This window comes from Furipterus horrens, unplaced genomic scaffold (assembly GCF_987537825.1).
Source record: "Furipterus horrens unplaced genomic scaffold, mFurHor1.1.pri manual_scaffold_6, whole genome shotgun sequence".
NCBI classification, from domain to species: Eukaryota; Metazoa; Chordata; class Mammalia; order Chiroptera; family Furipteridae; genus Furipterus; species Furipterus horrens.
The window spans coordinates 188033740-188053141 of NW_028327176.1; the positions used below are offsets into that span (position 1 = coordinate 188033740).

The following is a 19402-nucleotide window of genomic DNA, read 5'->3' on the forward strand; positions in this document are numbered from 1 at the left end:
ACAGGAAAACCACAATTTCTTTTTTTATTTTTCAGTTACAGTTGATGTACAACGTTACATTAGTTTTAGGTTTACAACCCAGCAATTAGATATTTATATAACTTATGAAGTGATCACCCCAATCAATCTAGTACACATCTGGCACAATACATAGTTATTACAATACAGAGTGGGCAAAAGTAGGTTTACAGTTGTTCGTATGGAAAAATAGTAATACATGAATAAACTGTCCCGTGTACTCATAACTGTAAACCCACCTTTGCCCCACCTTGTGTTGTTCACTGTACATCCCCTGTGCTGTTCTGTACCCACCAACTTGTGACTCTCAGTCCCTTCACCTTTTCACCCAGCCTCGTCATCTTCCTCCCCTCGGGCAACCGTCAGAAGTTTCTCTGTGAGTCTGTTTCTGTTCTGCTTGTTCATTTATGTTGGTTTTGAGATTCTGCACAGTATAAGTGAGATCATCCGGCATTTGTCTTCGTCTGAATTCTTTCACTCAGCACAGTACCCTCTAGGCCCATCCATGTTGTTGCAAGTGGCAAGATTTTATTCTTTCTCACAGCTGAGTCGTACTCCATTGTATGGATGCTCTACTTCTTAATCCATTCAACCTCTGATGGACACTTAGGCTGCTCCCGTACCCTGGCGATTGTAAATAGTGCCGCAGTGAACATATGGATGCATATGTCTTCTGGATTTAGTGTTTTGAGTTTCTTCAGATACATGCCCAGAAGTGGAATTGCTGGGTCCTTCTTGTCTCTTATTATAGTCTTTGTACCCCCCCCCCATTTTCATGAAATATCTTTTCCATCCCTTTACTTTCAGTCTGTGCATATCTTTCAATCTGAAGGCGAGTCTCTTGTAGACAGCACAGCACATGTAAGGGTCGTGTTCTCTTACCCATTCTGCCACTGTATGTCTTTCTTTGGGGGCGGGATGAAACAGTTTAATGGTAGCACATAACACTGCAGGGGGAACACACAGCTCTGAGAGTGTCCCTTCAGATTATAAGGAAGTTCTCAGAAATAAGTAGATCAGCCACAGTCTGGTCCCCTGCCATGGGACAGAGAGGAAACAGAGTGGGGAAAGCACTGTCGGCTGCTGGTTGCTTTCACGTCACTCGTCACTCGTAGATCCAGTTCCGAGCACAACTCTTATAATCTACCAGTTCCTCAGGCCAAAACCACAAGCCAATCTCCTTCTCCACACTCTGTATGGAATCACTGCCGTGGATAATGTTCCTGCCAAGTTGGATACAGAAGTCCCCTCGGATGGTCCCAGGTTTGGAATCCGCTGGGTGGGTCTCTCCAAGCATCACCCTGCCTGTCTTCACAGCATTCAGCCCCTCCCAGACCATGGCAACCACTGGCCCTGAGTGCATGTATTTCACCAGGCCGGTAAAGAATGGACGGTCCTTTAGGTCAATGTAGCGTTCCTTGAGAAGGTCTTCAGAAGCCTGCATGGATTTCATAGCAACAAGGCGGACTCCCTTCTGCTCAGAACGCTTGCTGATCTCTCCCACAGGCTGGCGCTGGAGCCCATCAGACTTGATGGCAACGAAGGTGTGCTCACTGTTGGCCACGGTCCTCTCCAGCTGCTTGAATTTTCTCTCCGCCTCCTGTCGCCAGCACCGGAAACTCCACTGTCTGTCTTTTGATTGAAGCGTTTCATCCGTTTACATTTAGAGTAATTGTTGATAGAATAGACACTTCTCCAAAGAGGACGTACAAATGGCCCATAGACATATGAAAGGATGCTCAACATCACTAGCCATCAGAGAGATGCAAATTAAAATCACAATGAAGTATCACCTCACACCTGTCACAGTGGCTAAAATTAATAAATCAACAAACAAGTGCTGGCGAGGATGTGGAGAAAAGGGACCCCTCATGCACTGCTGGTGGGAATGCAGACTGGGGCAGCCACTCTGGAAGACCGTGTGGAATTTCCTCAAAAAATTAAACATGGAAGTGCCCTCTGACCCAGTGATTCCATTGCTGGGACTATACCCTAAGAATCCCGAAACACCAATTCACAAGAACCTATGCACCCCTATATTTATTTATAGCAGCGCTATTTACCATAACAAAGTGCTGGAAGCAGCTTAAGTGCCCACCTGTAGATGAATGATGAAAAAGCTCCGGCACGTTTACACAATGGAGTACTACACAGCAGAGAGAAAGAAGGAACTCCTGCCATTTGCGACAACATGGATGGAGCTAGAGAGAATTATGCTGAGTGAAATAAGCCAGGCGGTGAAAGACAGATGCCATATGCTCTCCCCTGTAAGAGAAATCTAATGAACAAAATAAACTAATGAGCAAACCAGAACCGGAGACATGGAAACATGGAACAGACTAACAGCTGCCAGAGGGGAGGGCGTAGGGGAAGTGGTAGAAAGAAGGGGAGAGGAATAGTCAGAGGACATGTATGGGTGACCCACGGACATGGACAGCTGGGTGGGGATCGACTGGGGGCGAGGGGTGGGCTGGGTGGGAGAGGGCACAGGGAGATACATTGGGACAACTGTAATAGAATAAACAAGAATAACTTAAAAATAAATAAAGTAATTGTGATAAATGTATAGTTATTGACCATTATTCATATTTTTTAATTTTTTTTTCCTTCTTAAAGAAGTTCTTTTAACATTTCTTACAATACTGTTTTGAAGGTGATGAACTTCTTTAGCTTTTCCTTGTCTGGGCAGCTCTTTATCCGGCCTTTGATTCTAAATGATAGCTTTCCTGGGTAGAGTAATCTTGGTTATAGGTCCTTACTTTTCGTCACTTTGAATATTTCATGCCAGTCCTTTCTGGACTACAAAGTTGCTCTTGAGAAATCAGTTGACAGTCTCATGGGAGATCCCTTGTAGATAATTAACTGCTTTTCTTTTGCTGCTTTTAAGATTCTCCCTTTGTCTTTAGTCTTTGGCGTTTTAATTATGATGTGTCTTTGCGTGGGTATCTTTGGGTTCATCTTGTTTCGCCCCATGCTTCCTGGATTTGTATGTGTATTTTCTTCACCAGGGTAGTGAAGTTTTCTGTCATTGTTTTTCCAAATAGGTTTTCAATTTCTTGCTGTTTCTCCTCTCCTCCCAGCAGCCCCACGACGCGAATGCTGGTGCACTTAAAGTTGTGCCAGAGGCTCATTATCCTATCCTCGTTTTTCTGGATTCTTTTTTTCTTTTTGCTGTTCTGATTGGGTGTTGTCTGCTTCCTTATCTTCTAAATCCACCTCACCTGCCCTACTGTTGCTTCCCTATGATGTATTCTTCATCTCTGTTAGTGTGTTCTTTATTTCTGACGGGTTATTTTTAATGTTTTCCACCTCCGTTTTTATGTCTCCTATCTCTTTGTTGAAGTCCTGAGATTATTGAGAACATCCTTTTGACCAGTGGAAACCATAATTTCTCAGGCTGTGGGATCAAGAATAGCTTAAAGAAACAGCATGAAAATTGGGAAACCTTTGTAGTGTTCTGGGACTTCGAACAGAGAGAGCAGAGTAGCGTGCTTCCAGGTGAAGGGTAGTGAAAGGTTACCAGGTGACCCTTCCTAGGAAGATGGGGCTTCCTCTCCAGCCCCTTGAGTGCCCTCAGACCCCACCAGCACCTCAGGTGAGCCACGGGCACTGCCTTTACCCTTTCCCTGGCACAGCTCTTAATTGCTAGGCTTTCCTGTCTCATGTCCCCTGAAATCAACCTCCTATTCCTCCCATTCACTGGGACTCAGTATAACCAGCCTAGTGACTAGGAACACAGACCTTAGATTGGACGAGGGAGCTGGGTTCAAATCCCAGCACCATCATTTATTGGTTGGCATTGTTACACCTCTTCCTTATCTATAAAGTAGCTACTTCATAAAGCTGTGGCTGTTAAGTGAAGGTCCTAATGGGTTTCTTTTTAAAAATAATGCTGTATTGGGATGTAACTCACATACCATACAATTCACCCTTTTAAACTATATAATTCAGTGGTTTTAGGTTATTCACAGAGCTGTGCACCCAGTGCCACTGTCTGATGCCAGAGCGGTTCCGGCTTGTTTTCTTCCCTCAGTCCCATATTCTGTGATCATTTGGTTCATTGAGTTCTACTTAAATATGTCTTTTTGACGCAGCATGGCCTCCTTCTATCTCTGCCTGTTTTATCAACTCTTATCTTTTGAATGCATCTTGTCCACATCCCGTGGCCACGTGCAAGTCAAGACCACCCTCCGGGTCTTGTAGGTCCTTGCTCACCTTCTGTGGCGTTTTTAATGTTCGGTTCATTGGCCGGGCCCTGCGTGTGCAGCGGGGTGGAGACTATAGACACTGTGCGGGCTGGGCTGCCTCTGCCCGTTTTTCTGTCACTTCCTCCTGCGTTTTGCAAGCCCACCTCGCCTCAGGTCCGTGTGTCCTCACAGGGAAGCTGGGCTTTCCCCCCTCTGATTAATCGCACTCCAGGTTGATTCTTGAGTGACTCTGGCCAGCTGTTCACGACTGATTTCCTCCTCTTCCTGAGCTACGACCTTTCACTGGGGGATGAGATCAGAACAACCCACGTTCCCGAGCCCTTCAGTTTTCTATCCAGTGCTCGCCTCTGGTTTCCCCGTGAGTTGAGAAGACCAGCAGCAGGCAGCGCTTTGAGCCTCTGAGCCTGGGCCGCGATTCCAGGGCGTTTCCGGGAGGAGCGCGGCTCTGAGCACACCCTCCCCCCCCCCCCCATACCCCCCCCCCCCCCGTCCCCTCTGTGCTCCTGTGACTCTCCTATTTGGAGAACTCCGAGGGTCTCTCAACACATTCGATCTCTGCTGAAAAATTAGGTCCTGGAGGCATTTTTACAGACTAATTTTTTAAAGTTTGTTTCATGTCTGCACAAGATTTGACATTGTGTTTGCTTATATATAGTCAGGTAGGTGCTCAGCAAATGGTGAACGGAACCTGTAGGTTTTAATTAGGGAGAAGAAACCAAGGTCCTGAAAGCAACCCTTGTTCCAGATGTCAGTTCATGGTGTGACAGGGTAAAGCCAGACTCTGGAAGGACAAAGACAGTTTTATGAATGCCGGAGGACCTTGGCACAAAAGCCAAGAAAGGATTGACAGCTCTTAGGATGTCAAATGCCCGAAGCCTGAGTGTTTGCTGGGGTTTTATTGTTTATTTCCTTTTACTTACTTTACCTCTTTACATTTTGGTGCTTAAAAGTAAATGCAAAAGCAAAACCCCCTAATTCCGTAGAATTAGGCCCCTGCAGCGGCCTCTGTCCTAGTCCCGGGCGAGTGCAGACAGGCCAGCTGTTTGATGGAATCCCTGTGACGTCACGGGGCCGCGGCCATCGCAGGGCCGCTGTCTGCAGTGGAGGCCCAGCGCCTGTTCTCCAAGCTTCACGGTTTCTTCTGGGGCTCACACATGGGGAAGAAAAGACTTTTCCAGCCTCGGCACAAACGAAGGCCTGATTGAGCTGTGGGGCTGGTCCGGCCTCAGGGGACACAGAGGGTGACGCCTCTCAGCTGCTGACAGAGGCAGCCGCCCGAGGGAGTCTTGTGTAGGGACGGTTCCCTGGGTCCGGACGGGGGGAGCAACCTGAGGAAAGTAAGGCTGGACTGGATGCCACACGGGCATTGAGTGCCCACCGTGCCTCAGGTGGCAGCTGGGTGCTCAGGACCCGACTCTAAGGCTCAGTCGGGCGTTATCTGCTCCATCCCACCCCCACATCCTTCTCCTTCAACTAACTCGTATGTGGGAACTGAATGTAAATTTCGGGTCGAGCTACATGTACGAATAAAGCATTGTTGCCTGGAGCTCTTCTTAGAGGGAGAGAGTTGTTTGTGCTGCCCTGACCGCATCCTAAGGCAGAGGCGGGAGACCGTGTTTTCTTTCTTAAGGGCTCTAGTCCCTCGGAGGTCAAAATACATACTTTCTTCACTGCTGACTTAAACATGTTTTGTGAGTTTTTTCCTGATGGTGACACATCTTTTTTCTCTTCCCGATTACGCCTTAGGGTCTGTTTTCCAACTAAGATATGCATGTTACTTCTCCTGTTTGAACATTATGTTCACACCGATCCTGGTCAGTGCTCCTAATTGCTACCATGATCGCTCTGTAAATGACACCATTGTAGGAGTGAAACACTTAACGAAAATCTCAGCACTTGTGTTATGTTTCGGGTTTATAACAGCAGCTTCTGTGTACTGAACTTTTCCTATTTGCTGGCACTGGTCTAAACTTTTTATATGCATCATCTTATTGAAATGTTATAATAATTCTACAAAGTAGTTAACAGTATCCCCATTTTATGGAGGAGAAATCCAGAGTTTAGTGAGATTAAGTAAATTGCTCCGCTAGAAAACAGAAGAGCTGCGATTTGAACCTGAGTCTCTGACTTCAAACTTCATATGCCTTGAATCACCATGTTCCACTTTCCCATGGACATCACAGTGAAGTGCACGTGTTCAAAATAGAAGACTGATCCATCTTGATATGTGTATGTACCTGGGAAACCATCAGCGTGACAAGATAATAACCAAAACCCCCCTCTCAAGGTTTCACACCCGTAGGCCCCCACCGATCTGTTTGCGTTAGAGATTCACTTGTGGTTTTTAGAATTTTCTATAAATGAGATCATAGTGTTTGAATTCTTTCACTCAACATAATTGTTTTGAGATTGACTGATGATGTTGTGTGTAGAAACAGTTTATCCTTTTTTGTTGCTGAGTAATATTCCACTGAGTGGATGTAGCAGTAACGGTTTGCTTCCAGGCCAGGGCTGCTGTAAACAAAGCTGCCGTGAACACCTGTGGGCAGATCTTTGTCTGGACGTGGGCTTTCGCTTCTCTTGGGTAAATACCTGGGAATGGAATGGCTGGGCCACTTGGCTGACGTGTGTTTAAGTGTTTAAGGAACTGACAGACTGTTTTCCAAGTGGTTGTGTTGTTTTACGTTCCCACCAGCAGTGCCGGAGAGCTCCAGTTGCTTCTCAGGCTGGTCAGCACGCGGGTGGTCCGTGTTTTTAATTTGGGTCGTTTTAGTAGGTGTGTAGTGATATTATAGTATGTTGTGGTTTTCGTGTACAGCACTGGGAAATTGTCTTCTGGCTTGCCTTTTTCCGACAAGAAATCTGCTGTCCTGATCTCTGTTCTCTGTAGTAATGCCCCTCGCCTCCTTTCCCCCAGCTTTCCAGATTTTTCTCTTGTAACTTATTTAAACAATTTGATGTGCTTTTCCTCATGTGTCTTGTACTTAGGGTTCTTTGAGCTTCTTGGATTTGTGAGTATAGTTTTGGAAAAATTTTAGCCATTATTTCTTTAAATACATTTTCCTAGCCTCCTGCCCCTCCCCCCACCTCCCAGAGAAACGCAGGGACCCCGTGTGGCAGGCCACCTGACGCTGCCTTGCAGCTCACTGGCGATCTGTGCTTCCCCCTCGGCTCTGAGCCAGGGCGTTTCAGGTGCTGGGTCTTCGTTCTCTGACCTCTGCCACGCCTGCTCAGCTGTGGTCACTTTCTAGGTCTTTGATTCCTGTGTTCAGCCTCTCCTCTGGCTTCCTGATGTCCTATCTGCTAATTCTTCCATCGGTGCTCTCTGGGTCTGTTTTCATCGATTTGTTGTTTCCTCGTGAAAGTTCATATTTTTTGCTTTTTTACACGCCTAGTATTTTGACTCAGTGCCAGACATTAGTGATTGTTAGGTCCTGCATCCTTATAAAATATTCTTGAGCTTTGCTCAGGGATGTTGTCAGGTTACCTGGAAGTGATCTGATCTTTTCAGCCCTTGGTTTTAAACTTCACGAGGGGGGACCACCCCCCACCGAGGTGAAGAGGCCTTTGGGGCTCGGTGCTGTGGGAGCAGCGGCTGCTGCTGGCCCGGGTGGGCGCCAGTGAGCCTTGTAGGGACTTCCCGCCTCGGGTGGTTCGCTCACACTCACACGCTGATCGTTGCTCAGGTGAAGACGAGGGGACGACTGTGGCAGGCGTCTGGCACGCTCTCTTGGTGTCACTCTCTTCTCGCTGCTCTGCCCTGTGACTCGCAGCCAGTGAGGTGTCTCCCTGGACTCCCAGCCAAGTGTTCACGGCTCAGGGAGATCTCTGGGCGCTCCTGGGGTCCCCCCAGCCTGGGGCGGCCAGAGGGTGCACCTCTCTCCCGTCAGCCGGAGATTATTATCGTCCACGGCCTCATTGCCAGTGTCTCCGGTTGTGGGTGTGTCTGTGTTTTTTAATGTTTCTGGCAAGTAAGTTAGATCTAGTGCCTGTCACTGTATCTGTTCTGAAGCGGCATTTTAAACCTCTCAGAGGATTTAATTCAGGGCGATGAATGGCAGAGCTCACTGGCCCAGTGCAGTGCAGTGTTCTGGGGGCTGCCGGTGACTCTGGCTCGTGACCGGGGTTGGACGGGGGGCTGCTTTCCGCCTGCCGTCAGCGCGTGCTGCCTTGCCCTCGGCTGTTTGGGGTACACCTGGCCCGAGGGCAACTACTCCGTCAGCAGCAGAACTGACGACTAAGTCCACTGGACTTTTTTGGATTCAGATTCATATTTTAATGTTTCACTTAATTTTTATTTTATGAAAGAAAGCATCTTTTAAAAAACATTTTATTTATTTTTTTAGGGAGAGATAAAGAGAGGGACAGAAACATCAATGTGTGGTTACCTCTCATGCAACCCCAACTGGGGATCTGGCCTTCAGCCCAGGGTTGTGCCCTGACTGGGAATTGAACTGGCGACCCTTTGGTTCACAAGCTGGTGCTCAATCTACTGAGCCACTAGCCAGGGCTCACTTAATTTTTTTTAGAACATCCTACCTACTCACAGTTTATATCTCTTTAAAAATCTGTTTCTTTTCATGGAAAACCTGGTGTTCTCTAATAATTAAAGAGATTGACAGTGTTGATTTTTTATATGAGATTTAAAAGCCAAATGCTCTTATTATGATTATAGAACAGTCTCTCTGCCAGAGTCATCATTAGTATAATGCCATTGAAAACTATTTTCAGCTCTAAGTAATTAATATTTTCAAAGCCTGTGTTCTTTCATATAAAAATAAAATGTACTAAGTATTAAAATTTTAGAACATGTAAGAAAGTGTAAGGAAAGAGAACATTTTAAATTACCTACAGTCTCATATGTAGAGATTAACTATTATGAATAATCTGGTGTACTTCCTTTTTTATTTTAATTTTATTTTTCAATTATAGTTGACATTCAGTATTATTTTGTGTTAGTTTCAGGTGTACGGCATAGTGGTTAGACAATCGGGTACTGTACAAAGTGGTCCCCCCGTATTTCCAGTACAGTTATGACGGCATTACTAACTATATTCCTTATGCTGTGGTACCTTTTAGATGCTTTTCTTTTCAATTGTTTCCCCACTTCCCATTTCAGTGGAAGACATACAACCCTGCATTTTCCCGGCTGGAAATCTGGTTCCGGTTCGCCTTCGTGGTGCTTACCTTCCTAGTCACTGTAAGTCCCGCTCACCTGATGACACGCCAGCCCCTAAGTGGGGCAGAGTCGTTTGTGAGTTATGATACCTATGTGCAGCCCGCACGGGAGAGTTGTCTGAGCTCTGAGACAGCCCACCCAGGAGCCAACCCACTCTTCCTAAACATTCTGCATGTCACTAGGATGCGACAGTATGAACAGTGACGTGGTCTCACTATCAAGGACTCGTGTTGTGTAAAAGTCATCACAGATCATTGACTTGTAAACTCTCATCAGTGCGCAGTGACAAACGCCATTTACCCGTGTGGCAGGAGGCCTGCCCTGTTTGAGTGCAGACCCAGCTCATCCTTGGGCCTTTACATTGGAAAAGCAGACCATACCTTTCCATCTCCGGGCTTCTCGGGGGTGAGGCCCAGGCGGCTGGTTTGGGAGCTGAGCTTGGTGTCCACAAGCACAGGTGCCTTTGGAGGAGATGCTCACCATAGCGCACAGGCGATCCCCAGGGCAGCCCAGCCCAGTCAGTGAAGAAGGGGATTTATGAATGGGAGGAGGAGGACCGTGACTTATCACCACCTGAAGGGTGACTTCTGCTGGCACTGGCTGTCTACCCTGTGCCGGCGCAGAGGCGGTGACGTTTAGGAGATGTGTCCAGTGTTCACAGTGTTGCCCACTGCAGGTGCCACCAAGGACTGCTTGCAGACTGACCACATGCAGAAGGACACAGCTCATGGGGGACATGAGAAAAGTGCCAGATGACAGTGACTGGGACCTGGGTGTGGACGGAGGGCGGGACACGGCCATTGGAATACCAGAGAGCTGGGGGTTGCAGACTCGGGCCCTGCTCTGGGCTTCCCTTGACCTGACCACAGGACAGTGGAGATCTGCCATTTCTAGTCAGTCAGTCAGAAATGGAAGCATCTCTGGTGCCGGAGATTTTGCTGTTGCATGTTCTTACACAGGAGGAGAGGGCTGAGCAAAACAGACAGACTAGGGGAAATGGCCTGCCAAGCAGCAAGTCCAGATTGCCTGGAAAACTATTGGCTTGATTAGATTATAGTAAGAACAAAAACAAAACAAAAAATAACCCTAGCCCCCGAATCACAGTTGTGTAATGTTTTTAAAGCAGTTTAAAGAAACCTCTCCCATAGGCTACCACGCCCTCCTCAGGAGCTTTTGAAAATAAGTCCACCCACTGACCATGGCTGTGGGCCTTGTTCCCCGGACTTTTCCTGCGGGCGCCCTGCGCCATCTGTCAGTGCTGCCCGGCCAGGAGCTTGAGGCCGGTGCCCGGGGCAGTTCCCTGTGTGGCTCGCCTCCCACCCCATGGGAACAGCTTGAGACCACCTGATCCGGGCCACTTTGCAGTGTGCCCTCTCATCTCCGCCGTCACGGACGGTCTCTGTAGGCAGTCAGCAGGGGGCCTCCGCTCCCACGCAGTGACACGGGCTGCTTGGCTTTGCAGTGCCTGTTCGTGCACTTCCTCCGCAAGTTCTCCATGAGGGACTGGGGCATTGAGCACAAGTGGATGTCCGTTCTGCTGCCTCTGCTGCTCCTGTACAACGGTAGGTGCCGCTTTTGTCCCAGAGCCCGCCCTCTAAATGGAAGGCTGGGGGGCATCCTGAGTCCCCCGAGGTGCCTGGGATCCCTGAGGGGACTGGTAGCAGCCCCCCAGCACGTGAGGGACGCCACCCCAGGATTCAGAAGGTGCCCGGAGCTCTCACAAATGAGTGACTGCTTTGGTGGCTAAAACTTGGAAGGACTACAGATGCAGCCTCGTTGGGACGTGGCTGAAGGCGGCGCAAACCGCCGTCTGTTCCTCCCCCTACTCCAGAGCGCAGCCTCGGGACTCCCAGGCCTGCGGTGGCGGGAGCAGACGGCGTTCTGTAACCATCGCTGGGGCCATCTGTTCACGGGCGTTCAGGGCTTTGAAAAGCGGAACAGCCCTTCGTGCGCCGCCGTCAGCAGGCCTTCCCGCCGTCTGCGTTCCAGATCCGTTCTTCCCGCTCTCCTTCCTGGTGAGCAGCTGGGCCCTGGGCCTGCTCGACGCCGTCTTCCAGTCCCTGTTCCTGTGCGCCCTGCTGCTCTTCTGGCTGTGCGTGTACCACGGCATCCGGGCCCAGGTGAGCCTCCGCCCGCCCCGCCGCCTCGGGGTCGTGCTCGCGGGGGCCGCGGCCCCGGGAGCGTGTCTTCTGCCTCGGAGCCGAGAGAGAAGCGCGTGCCGTGTGGACATGACTCGAGTGTCTGTGGCCCACTGTGGTCTCTTAGGGTTCATGGTTTGCCAGAAACACTAACTCTGTTTCTTACTCTTTTTTTGCTTTTTAGGGAGAAAGGAGGTGTTTGACTTTCTACTTGCCTAAATTCTTCATTGTTGGACTCCTGTGGCTGGCTTCCGTCACACTGGGGATATGGCAGACGTGAGTAATTTTATTCTGTGCGAAACTTGTCCTGGAAAGCATTGGGCACTGCGGACAGATCTGGAGTCTAACTGTATGTTGTCGGCTCATCTGGAAAGGAGTCCGGCGCCAGAGCTTCAAGACTGGGTAGTGTGAACTGAAGGTTCGTCCTTGCTGGAATGGCACATAGGGATGTCCACGGTTCTTCTAAACTAAGGTGGAAATTGGACGAGACCCTGTCACTTTAGAATCCTCCTTCGGAGAGACAGGAGCGTCATCTGCAGGAGTGGCGCTCGCTCGGGCTGCACCTGGCTCTCCGCCGGCCGCCAGGCGTGTTCGCTGCTCCTTTGGCTGCACCTGTAAACTCTCCTTCCTCACCCCGGCTCCCAGGGCTTGTCTTCTTCCGCGTTTCTGTGCGTCTGTAAATCGTTCCACCGCAGAAGCCTCACGCGGACTTTCTGCAGGAACTAGTTCCGTTTTAGGGGCGTGAGTTTGGCGCCTGGCCCTGGGAACCTCGTGGCACAATAACGAGAGGACTGAACTCACACCTTCTCCCCCTCCCCCTCCCTGCCTGCCTACCCTCTCAGCTGTCCAGTGTCACTTTACAGCGAGTGTCCTGGAAGTTTGCGTTTACTTCGCTGCTTTTGTGTGCTCATCTATTTCCTGGTGCCCATACGTGTCCCTGAACGGTGCCTGGAGCACAGCTCTTAAAATGGCAAGAGTAGCAGGCCAGGGGCTTTTGTCATGAAAAGCACTTCAACTTCCCAGGGGCGATAAGTGTGGACAGTTTACATTGGTAACATCAGGTGCATTATCAGCTTGAAATTTAGGACCCCTCAGACATTTAAGATTACTTTAAAAAAAATCCTTTACTGTTGATTAGCAAGTAGTTTATGTTAATGAGTTTTTAAAACTCTTTGAAGTGGAAATATAAAAAAGTAAAGTAGTTATTAACCTATGTTCTTTATAACATGCTTTTAGAGTTAATGAGTTACATGATCCGATGTACCAGTATCAAGTCGACACAGAAAATTTTCAGGTAAGGATTGTTAATGGAGCACGAGGATGTTTTTAATGCTGTTTTTAAAAATGACTGCATTTCGTAACTTCAGTTGTGCTGTTGACGCGAACTTGGTAACTGGCCACTTGGGAAGGACTATGGAAAGTCCGTGTGGAAACGTTAGGAAAAGGTGTTCGAATGGCATGAGAAATAAACTCTGAAAACTGTTGTTACTCCCAGTGCTTGCTTACGGTTGAAGCGCCAGGACCAGAGGGTGTGTCCAACCTTAGGGACATGCAGCACCAGTAGGGAACATTTTGTTCATTTAAGTCTCCGAAGTGGCGGGAGGTTTCCAGTGGGGAGCAGCGTGGCCTGGGCTGCGGCCGCGGGGTGGGCGGCGTGGTGGTCGAGGGTCTTTGCTGCGGCTGCAGGGCGGGTGGCGTGGTGGGCGGGGGGGGGGGGGCTTTGCTGCGGCCGCGGGGCGGGCGGCGTGGCGGCGGGGGGCTGCAGCCACAGGGCCCGGCGCCCCAGACTGTGTTGTGCTGGCGCCGCCTGGAAATTCCTGTTCTTTTTGAACGGAGTGCCCAGACGTTTTTATTTTACACAGAGGCCCGCAAGTGGCAGTCAGCCCTGAGTGTGGCTTCCTGTCCCAGCCGTGTGTGTGGTGTTCTGAAGCAGGCAGTTAGCCCCTGTGAGAATCCCGGAGTGGGGCAGCCCCAGAGGCCGAAGCTGAATCTGACCTTGGGTGACATCCCGCATTTCTCTATGTGGCTTTGCGGAGCTTCTTGTAAAGTGATCAAATCTGTGGTTCTTTGTTGGGGTGGCGCTGAGAAAGAGGGCAGGCAGGCTAGCAGATGACGGTGTGTTGGAAGATGTTGAACTTGGGTTGGGACTGGATGTCTTAGGAAACAAAAAGTGGCTGATTCTTAGCTGAAATCCCGTAGGGGGGTGCTTGTACCCTTTCCAGTCGATTATTGATCAGTTTGAGGAGTTCTGACAGTTGCGGCTGTGTGCCTTATGAACAACATGCCGTGACCTTTGCCCTCAAAGAAAAGGCACAGAAGATAGAGACCATGATCTCCAAGTGGGCCAGTGCCCAGCCAGAGTTTCTTAGGGACAGCGCCCCAGTGACCACGGAGAAGTGGCATCTTTGTGTTTTGTCCTTTTTCTTTGTCTTTTAATTAGCCTTATAATGCTTTAATAGGTTTCATGGGGGAGCAGCAGCCCCTTGAGCTGGAGAGGATGAGGAGAGGCCGTGGTGACACATTCCAGAGCTGGTCACACGTGCGGCTCTTCTTGGTTGAGCATAACCCCAAGACTTAGAGAAAACAGCCCAGATTCCTGCTAATCCACTCTTACTGGAGCTTTTATCTGGTACGGCCCCTCATTTTTCATGTGAGGAAGCTGAGGGGTGGCGATCTCACGCCAGGAGCAGCAAGCCAAGCCCCCAGGCCGCCAGGGCTCCCCAGGCTCTTGAGGGGGCGGCCTCCCTGGCCCGGCCCTCTCTCCCATCTGCACCGTGGGGTGAGGAGTCGCTGTGAGGACTGGGAGGCACTTGGCACAGCATCAGCACTGAGGACTCAGGAAGGTGCCTGTCCCCACAGTGACAGCCACCTGTCTGCCCTACCTGGTCAGGCCTGGGACAGCCAGCCACTAGGGGCTCAGGAATCGTCACAGTGCCCTGGGAAGAGCAGACGGAAGTCACAGGTTCTGACGACGCAGAGGCAGCTGCCGGGCTTCTGATGAGCGCTCCCCCTGTGATGTGGAGGGGCACTGGCCCTGAGGAGGACGGGACAGGCGGGGCGCCACCCCCTGCCGAGCCAGGTGCTCACCCGCCCGCCCTCTCCACCGTGGCCTCTAACCTCAGGGCAAAGTGTTCTGATTTTTCCGGCAACAGAATTGCCGAACTGTGAGTTCAGACCTGATGTCTTCTAGACGACGTAGTTCAGTGCCCCGTTTTACAAATAAGAAAACCGAGGTCCAGAAAGTTGAGACTTGCTTGAGGATTTCCCAGCAGCTGGGCCTGGAGTCTTGGACACATGCCACTCCCCTCCCGTCGTAGGCAGGGCAGGGAGCCAGCCTCACCCAGGGACAGGGCCCAGGGCTTCTTCCTCGGCGGACGAGCGAGGGCTCGGGGTCCTTGGGGTGTGGGCCACTTGTGTGCAGAGAGAGGGTGACAGGCTGGACCTGGACAAGGACAGTCAGAGCTGCAGGAGCGTCTCCTTGGTCTGTCTTACAGAGTGACCTTCAGGGTTCTGGGTCCCTTTTAAAAAGGCTTGTCTTTCGTCCTTGCGGTCTGGTGCTGGCCGGCGAAGCTGCAGCTCTGTTCCTAACCAAGTGCCCGTGTCGTCTCCTCCCAGGGAGTGAAGGTTTTCTTCGAGGTGGTGGCCTCCGTGTACGTTTTATACCTTCTGTTCCTGATAGTGCGGGCCTGCTCGGAGCTGCGCCACATGCCTTACGTAGGTAAGTGCCGCTCCGCAGATGCCCTGGGCGAGGTGGGCAGGGGCAGACTGACCGCACGTGGGGCAGAGGAGAGGCTGGAGGCCACCAGGCCAGCGGCCTGGCCGGGAGGGGGAAGACCCAGGGGCTTGTCCCTTTCCCACAGGCTTCGGTCCCTGGGGGGCCACACAGGGCTGAACGGACAACTCTGGGCTATGTGGACAGAGCCTTGGGCCAGTGGGAGGGAGGCCCGTGGGCTGGAAGCGAGCTGGGCCCTGGGGCCCCGGGTGGCTGCTGGAGCTGCCTGGACCCTCCCAGTAGCGCACCTTGTGGGGGTGCTGGCAGGGGTGGTTTTCTTGGTCCTTGAGTCAGGGGGTGACCTGGTCTCATGGGATCCTTTCCCCCAGCCTGTCACAGCAAACACAACAGCCATGGCCCTGCTGGGGACCCTGCCCTTCTGGATCCTGGCCCAGGGTGGGGGATCCCAGTGGGGGCGGGGGGCAGGACAGCATTTCTCTTGGGCTTCATTCAGGTGCAAACAGTATCTAAATCCAGATGGAAGAAGGGGTTTTGTTCAGGCAGTTTGCTTTATTTTCGTCTGAGATGAAAGTGGAATGTACTTCCAGGGTGGGTTAAGGGGATTTTTTCTCTTTTTCAGATCTCAGGTTAAAATTTTTGACTGCATTGACTTTTGTAGTGCTTGTCATCAGGTAAGAAAACCTTATTTCTTAAAAGAAATAAAACTGCGTCTTTATCATTCTCTTGGCTGTCCTTCTCCTCCCCTTTTACGGAGTTAATCTTAGGATGTTTTCCACTCAGATGCACTCGGGGCCCAGGGAGATAAGGGCACTGACCGCAGCGTGCTGACCCAGTGCTGGTTGAGTTACTGACCTGCTCTGACATCGGCCACGTGGGGGAGCAGACGGTCAGCACATGTCAAAGACTAGAATCCCGTGCGATGCACTGGGGCCCTGGGACCCTGCAGACGCTTCCAGGACAGGACCATACGTAGGGGTTGTCCCTGTGCCTTTGTTGGAATTCACTACAACAGATACCACTGAACCGCACGCCCCCACAGGGCAGGGCCTGAGAGAGCCACAGACCCAGGGCCCCGGCGTGCCGCACGGGTGACAGGAGCCGAGAGCGCCAGGAACTTGTCTCTGAATGAGTCCCAGATCATTGCTTGGCTGATTGTAGTTTATCTTTCTCCTAAAGTCAAAATCCAGAGGGAAAATATTGCCAGGTCTCTGTATTTCTGTTTGTTTGGATGGCAAGTAAGTGGCTGTCAGCCCTCCTCCCAGGAGGGGCCGCCCGGGGACCCAGAGGCCGGCTTCCCTGTTGAGTGGGCGGGCTCCCGTGCGCCCGCGCCCCGCAGGTGTGGCACGCTCCCCCCGGGAGAGAGCTCGGGCGGTCCTGGGAAGGAGCTGGGCTCTCGTTTGCATTAACTTCACCGGCACGTAGCAGAGCGCACATCACACTCGTCAGTGTCCGCAGCACCCTGGGCACACGTCTCCGAGCTTGTCACACGTTCTTGCGCACACACCCCGTCACACACGCTCCTCGCAGCCCTCACACCTCCGTGCCCCCGAGCTCCCCCATCCACAGGCTGGGGGCTCCTGTCCACTTGTCATGACCTCTGTGTAGTCTGTCTTAGAAATTGTTCTGCTTTTTGATCTTTGTCATGCAAGATTCAAGGGGCTTCATGTATGTAACCCATCTGTGTTTGCTGAGTGCCTGCACTGGTAAACAGGCAGACAGGTTCCTCCCTCCCTGTCATGGCCTTGAGCTTCCAATGCAGGAAGACATGATGAACAAGTAAATAAACAGCACAAGTGCCATAATGAACGTACAACAGAAAGGTGATGATGGCAGGAGGGACAAGGCTACGTTAGATGGAGTGGGTAGGGGACGTCTCTCTGAGGTGACATTTGGCCCTGAAAATGCATGGGGCTGGCTGCCTGGGCAGTGGGGACAGCAGTGTCCCAGGAGGGGAGGACGTGAGGGATGGTGGGCCCCACGTGGGCCCCTCAGACCACCGTGAGCAGTTGGGGTGCTGTTTTCTGTGGTGGAACTCCACTGGAGGGTTTAGGGCACAGGTGCGAGGGACTCATTTACACGTGTGTTCACAGGCGTCCAGCTGCGTGCAGAGCATGGGCCTCAGGTAGGGGAGATGAAAGCCGGGGCCGGGGCTGGGCCCAGCTGCTCACCTGATCCGAAAACCTCCGTCCTCGGATCTGAACGGGGGCGCATGAGTCCCTGTGCCAAGTAGGGACAAGTGACCATGGAGAAGCAGACGTTCCTCGGGGGAGCTGGTAATTGCAGGAGATAGCCTAGAAACATGAACTAAGGGAGTGAGAGAAGGAGGGGGACGTGCCGAGGGTGAGCGTCAGGGCCATGGTGTGAGGCGGTGACCTGGCCGACGTCAGGGTGAGCTGATTGCGCCCAGCAGCTGGCCGTGCCCCTGAGACCAGACCCCCTGCGGCAGGCAGCAGTGCGCAGGTCGCGGACACGCTCCCAGGCAAAGGCGGCGGCAGTGGGACTGTAACTGTTAACAGGGTGAATGTGACAGCTTACCTGAAGCTGCTGCTGTTTCCCCGTATATGTTACCTATTTCCCTCCTCTTTTTTCAGCATCATCATCCTTTATTTAAGGTTTGGAGCACAAGCATTACAAGACAATTTTGTAGCTGAATTGTCAACTCACTACCAGAATTATATCCTTTTCACGGGAAGACAGCAGGCTTCAGGGATGTGTCATGGATGGTTAACATGTTAGGTCTCTGAGCGTCCGGGAGAGGCAGGCCCCCTCCTTGCAGCCTGTACCACGGAGCCCTTGGGGGGCCCCGCACCTGTCTGCAAAGAGTTGTGCTCACCTAGCGCCCCCGCAGCCCTGGGGCACATCGTTCCTCTACAGGCAGCAGCTTGGACTCCCCAGGGGAGGCCGGCCCCCAGGGACCCAGTGTCTGCAGCCACTGTCAGCCCCTTACTGTCACTCAGGTGTCCTGCTGCAGCGTCCAGGCCTGTCTGCAGGGAGGGCTCGTGAAACAGTGGGACAGGGTGCGCCTGCCGGACGCTGAGGGTGGGGCCCCACACTGGACTCTGGAGGGGCCCGAGGTCACGCGTGTTTTCCAGGTGCCCTGGCAGGGAAGGCGTCCCGCGGCTGTTCGGGGGTTAGTCTTTTATGTCTCAGGTTCTCTCCTTGGGGCCTCCAGCATCCATAGGGTAATGCACGGTTTTCAGGCTTTGGGGATGGAATTTCACACACTTATCAGATTCTCCAAGGGGTCTTTTACCCAGACAAGGCTGAGAGTGACTGGTCTACGGGTCTGTTTCCAGTTCTCTGTTTCATTCCTGATGACCCCGTATGGATGTGGCCTTCCTGCCCTTGGCTGGATCACGGGGTCTGCCACCTCTAGAGGCTCCCATGGGTGGCAGAGAGCACAGTTAACGGTTACTTGCAGGCGACCTTGAAAGGTTATTGTAACCTCTGGCCGTGGGCTTGCCCTGTGGCGCCCGAAGGTCTGTGTTCCGGGCCCCAAGGTACTCTGGGGTCAGCAGTAGAAAAAGCGGCTGGTGGTTAACACGTTGAGCGCGTGTCAGTCACCAGTGACGGACGCTATACTTTCCATTCAGACCACATCAGTCACCAGTGACTGACGATATACACCAGCGAATCGGTGAAATCGGATATCGCGGGCTAAACGGAAAGGAGGACAAAACGGGCTGCGTGCCGAGCCCCAAGTGTCCCAGCACTGCTTGCTTCCCTTGACTGTACCACCAGCTGAATTCTTATCTTTCTATGGCCTGTTGAACTTTTACCTCTACACGTTGGCCTTTGTGTACTCGCCATCGAAGACCGCCCTGTATGGTAAGTGGCCCAAGTTCGGGACACGCCTCCCAGGTTTCCCGTTAGTGCCGGGGCCTGGCTCATGGCACCTTCCTCCTCCCTCGCAGAGGGACAGGGTCACCGTAATGGTGAGCTCTGAGTCCTGGTCAGAACGCAGCATGGCTGTGTCCCTACAGCACAAGAGGCAGCGCTGTGTGAGCGGACCCTGCCACAGTGTCTGCCCACCAGCTACATGACTGACAAAGTCTGTTGAATTACTAATCCCGCGATCACACAGAGGAAAGTCAGAAAGTGCAGTCCTCACCAGAAAGCAAAACCA

At 51.6% G+C, this 19402-nt stretch overlaps 1 protein-coding gene and 1 pseudogene across 1 annotated transcript in view; one reads left to right on the forward strand and one right to left on the reverse strand.

The window, feature by feature from the left end:
* The window catches only part of TMEM181 (transmembrane protein 181), a 42411-nt gene that overhangs the window by 21129 nt on the left and 1880 nt on the right, over positions 1-19402 (forward strand). The window contains exons 7-15 of the mRNA XM_090280037.1: positions 9346-9426; positions 10868-10967; positions 11395-11525; positions 11728-11819; positions 12780-12837; positions 15159-15261; positions 15896-15947; positions 17868-17950; positions 19015-19104. Of these exons, the coding sequence (XP_090136163.1) occupies positions 9346-9426; positions 10868-10967; positions 11395-11525; positions 11728-11819; positions 12780-12837; positions 15159-15261; positions 15896-15947; positions 17868-17950; positions 19015-19104 (790 nt within the window). The remainder of the gene's footprint in view (positions 1-9345; positions 9427-10867; positions 10968-11394; positions 11526-11727; positions 11820-12779; positions 12838-15158; positions 15262-15895; positions 15948-17867; positions 17951-19014; positions 19105-19402) is intronic.
* Positions 1124-6064, reverse strand: LOC150008017 (nucleoside diphosphate kinase A pseudogene; annotated as a pseudogene).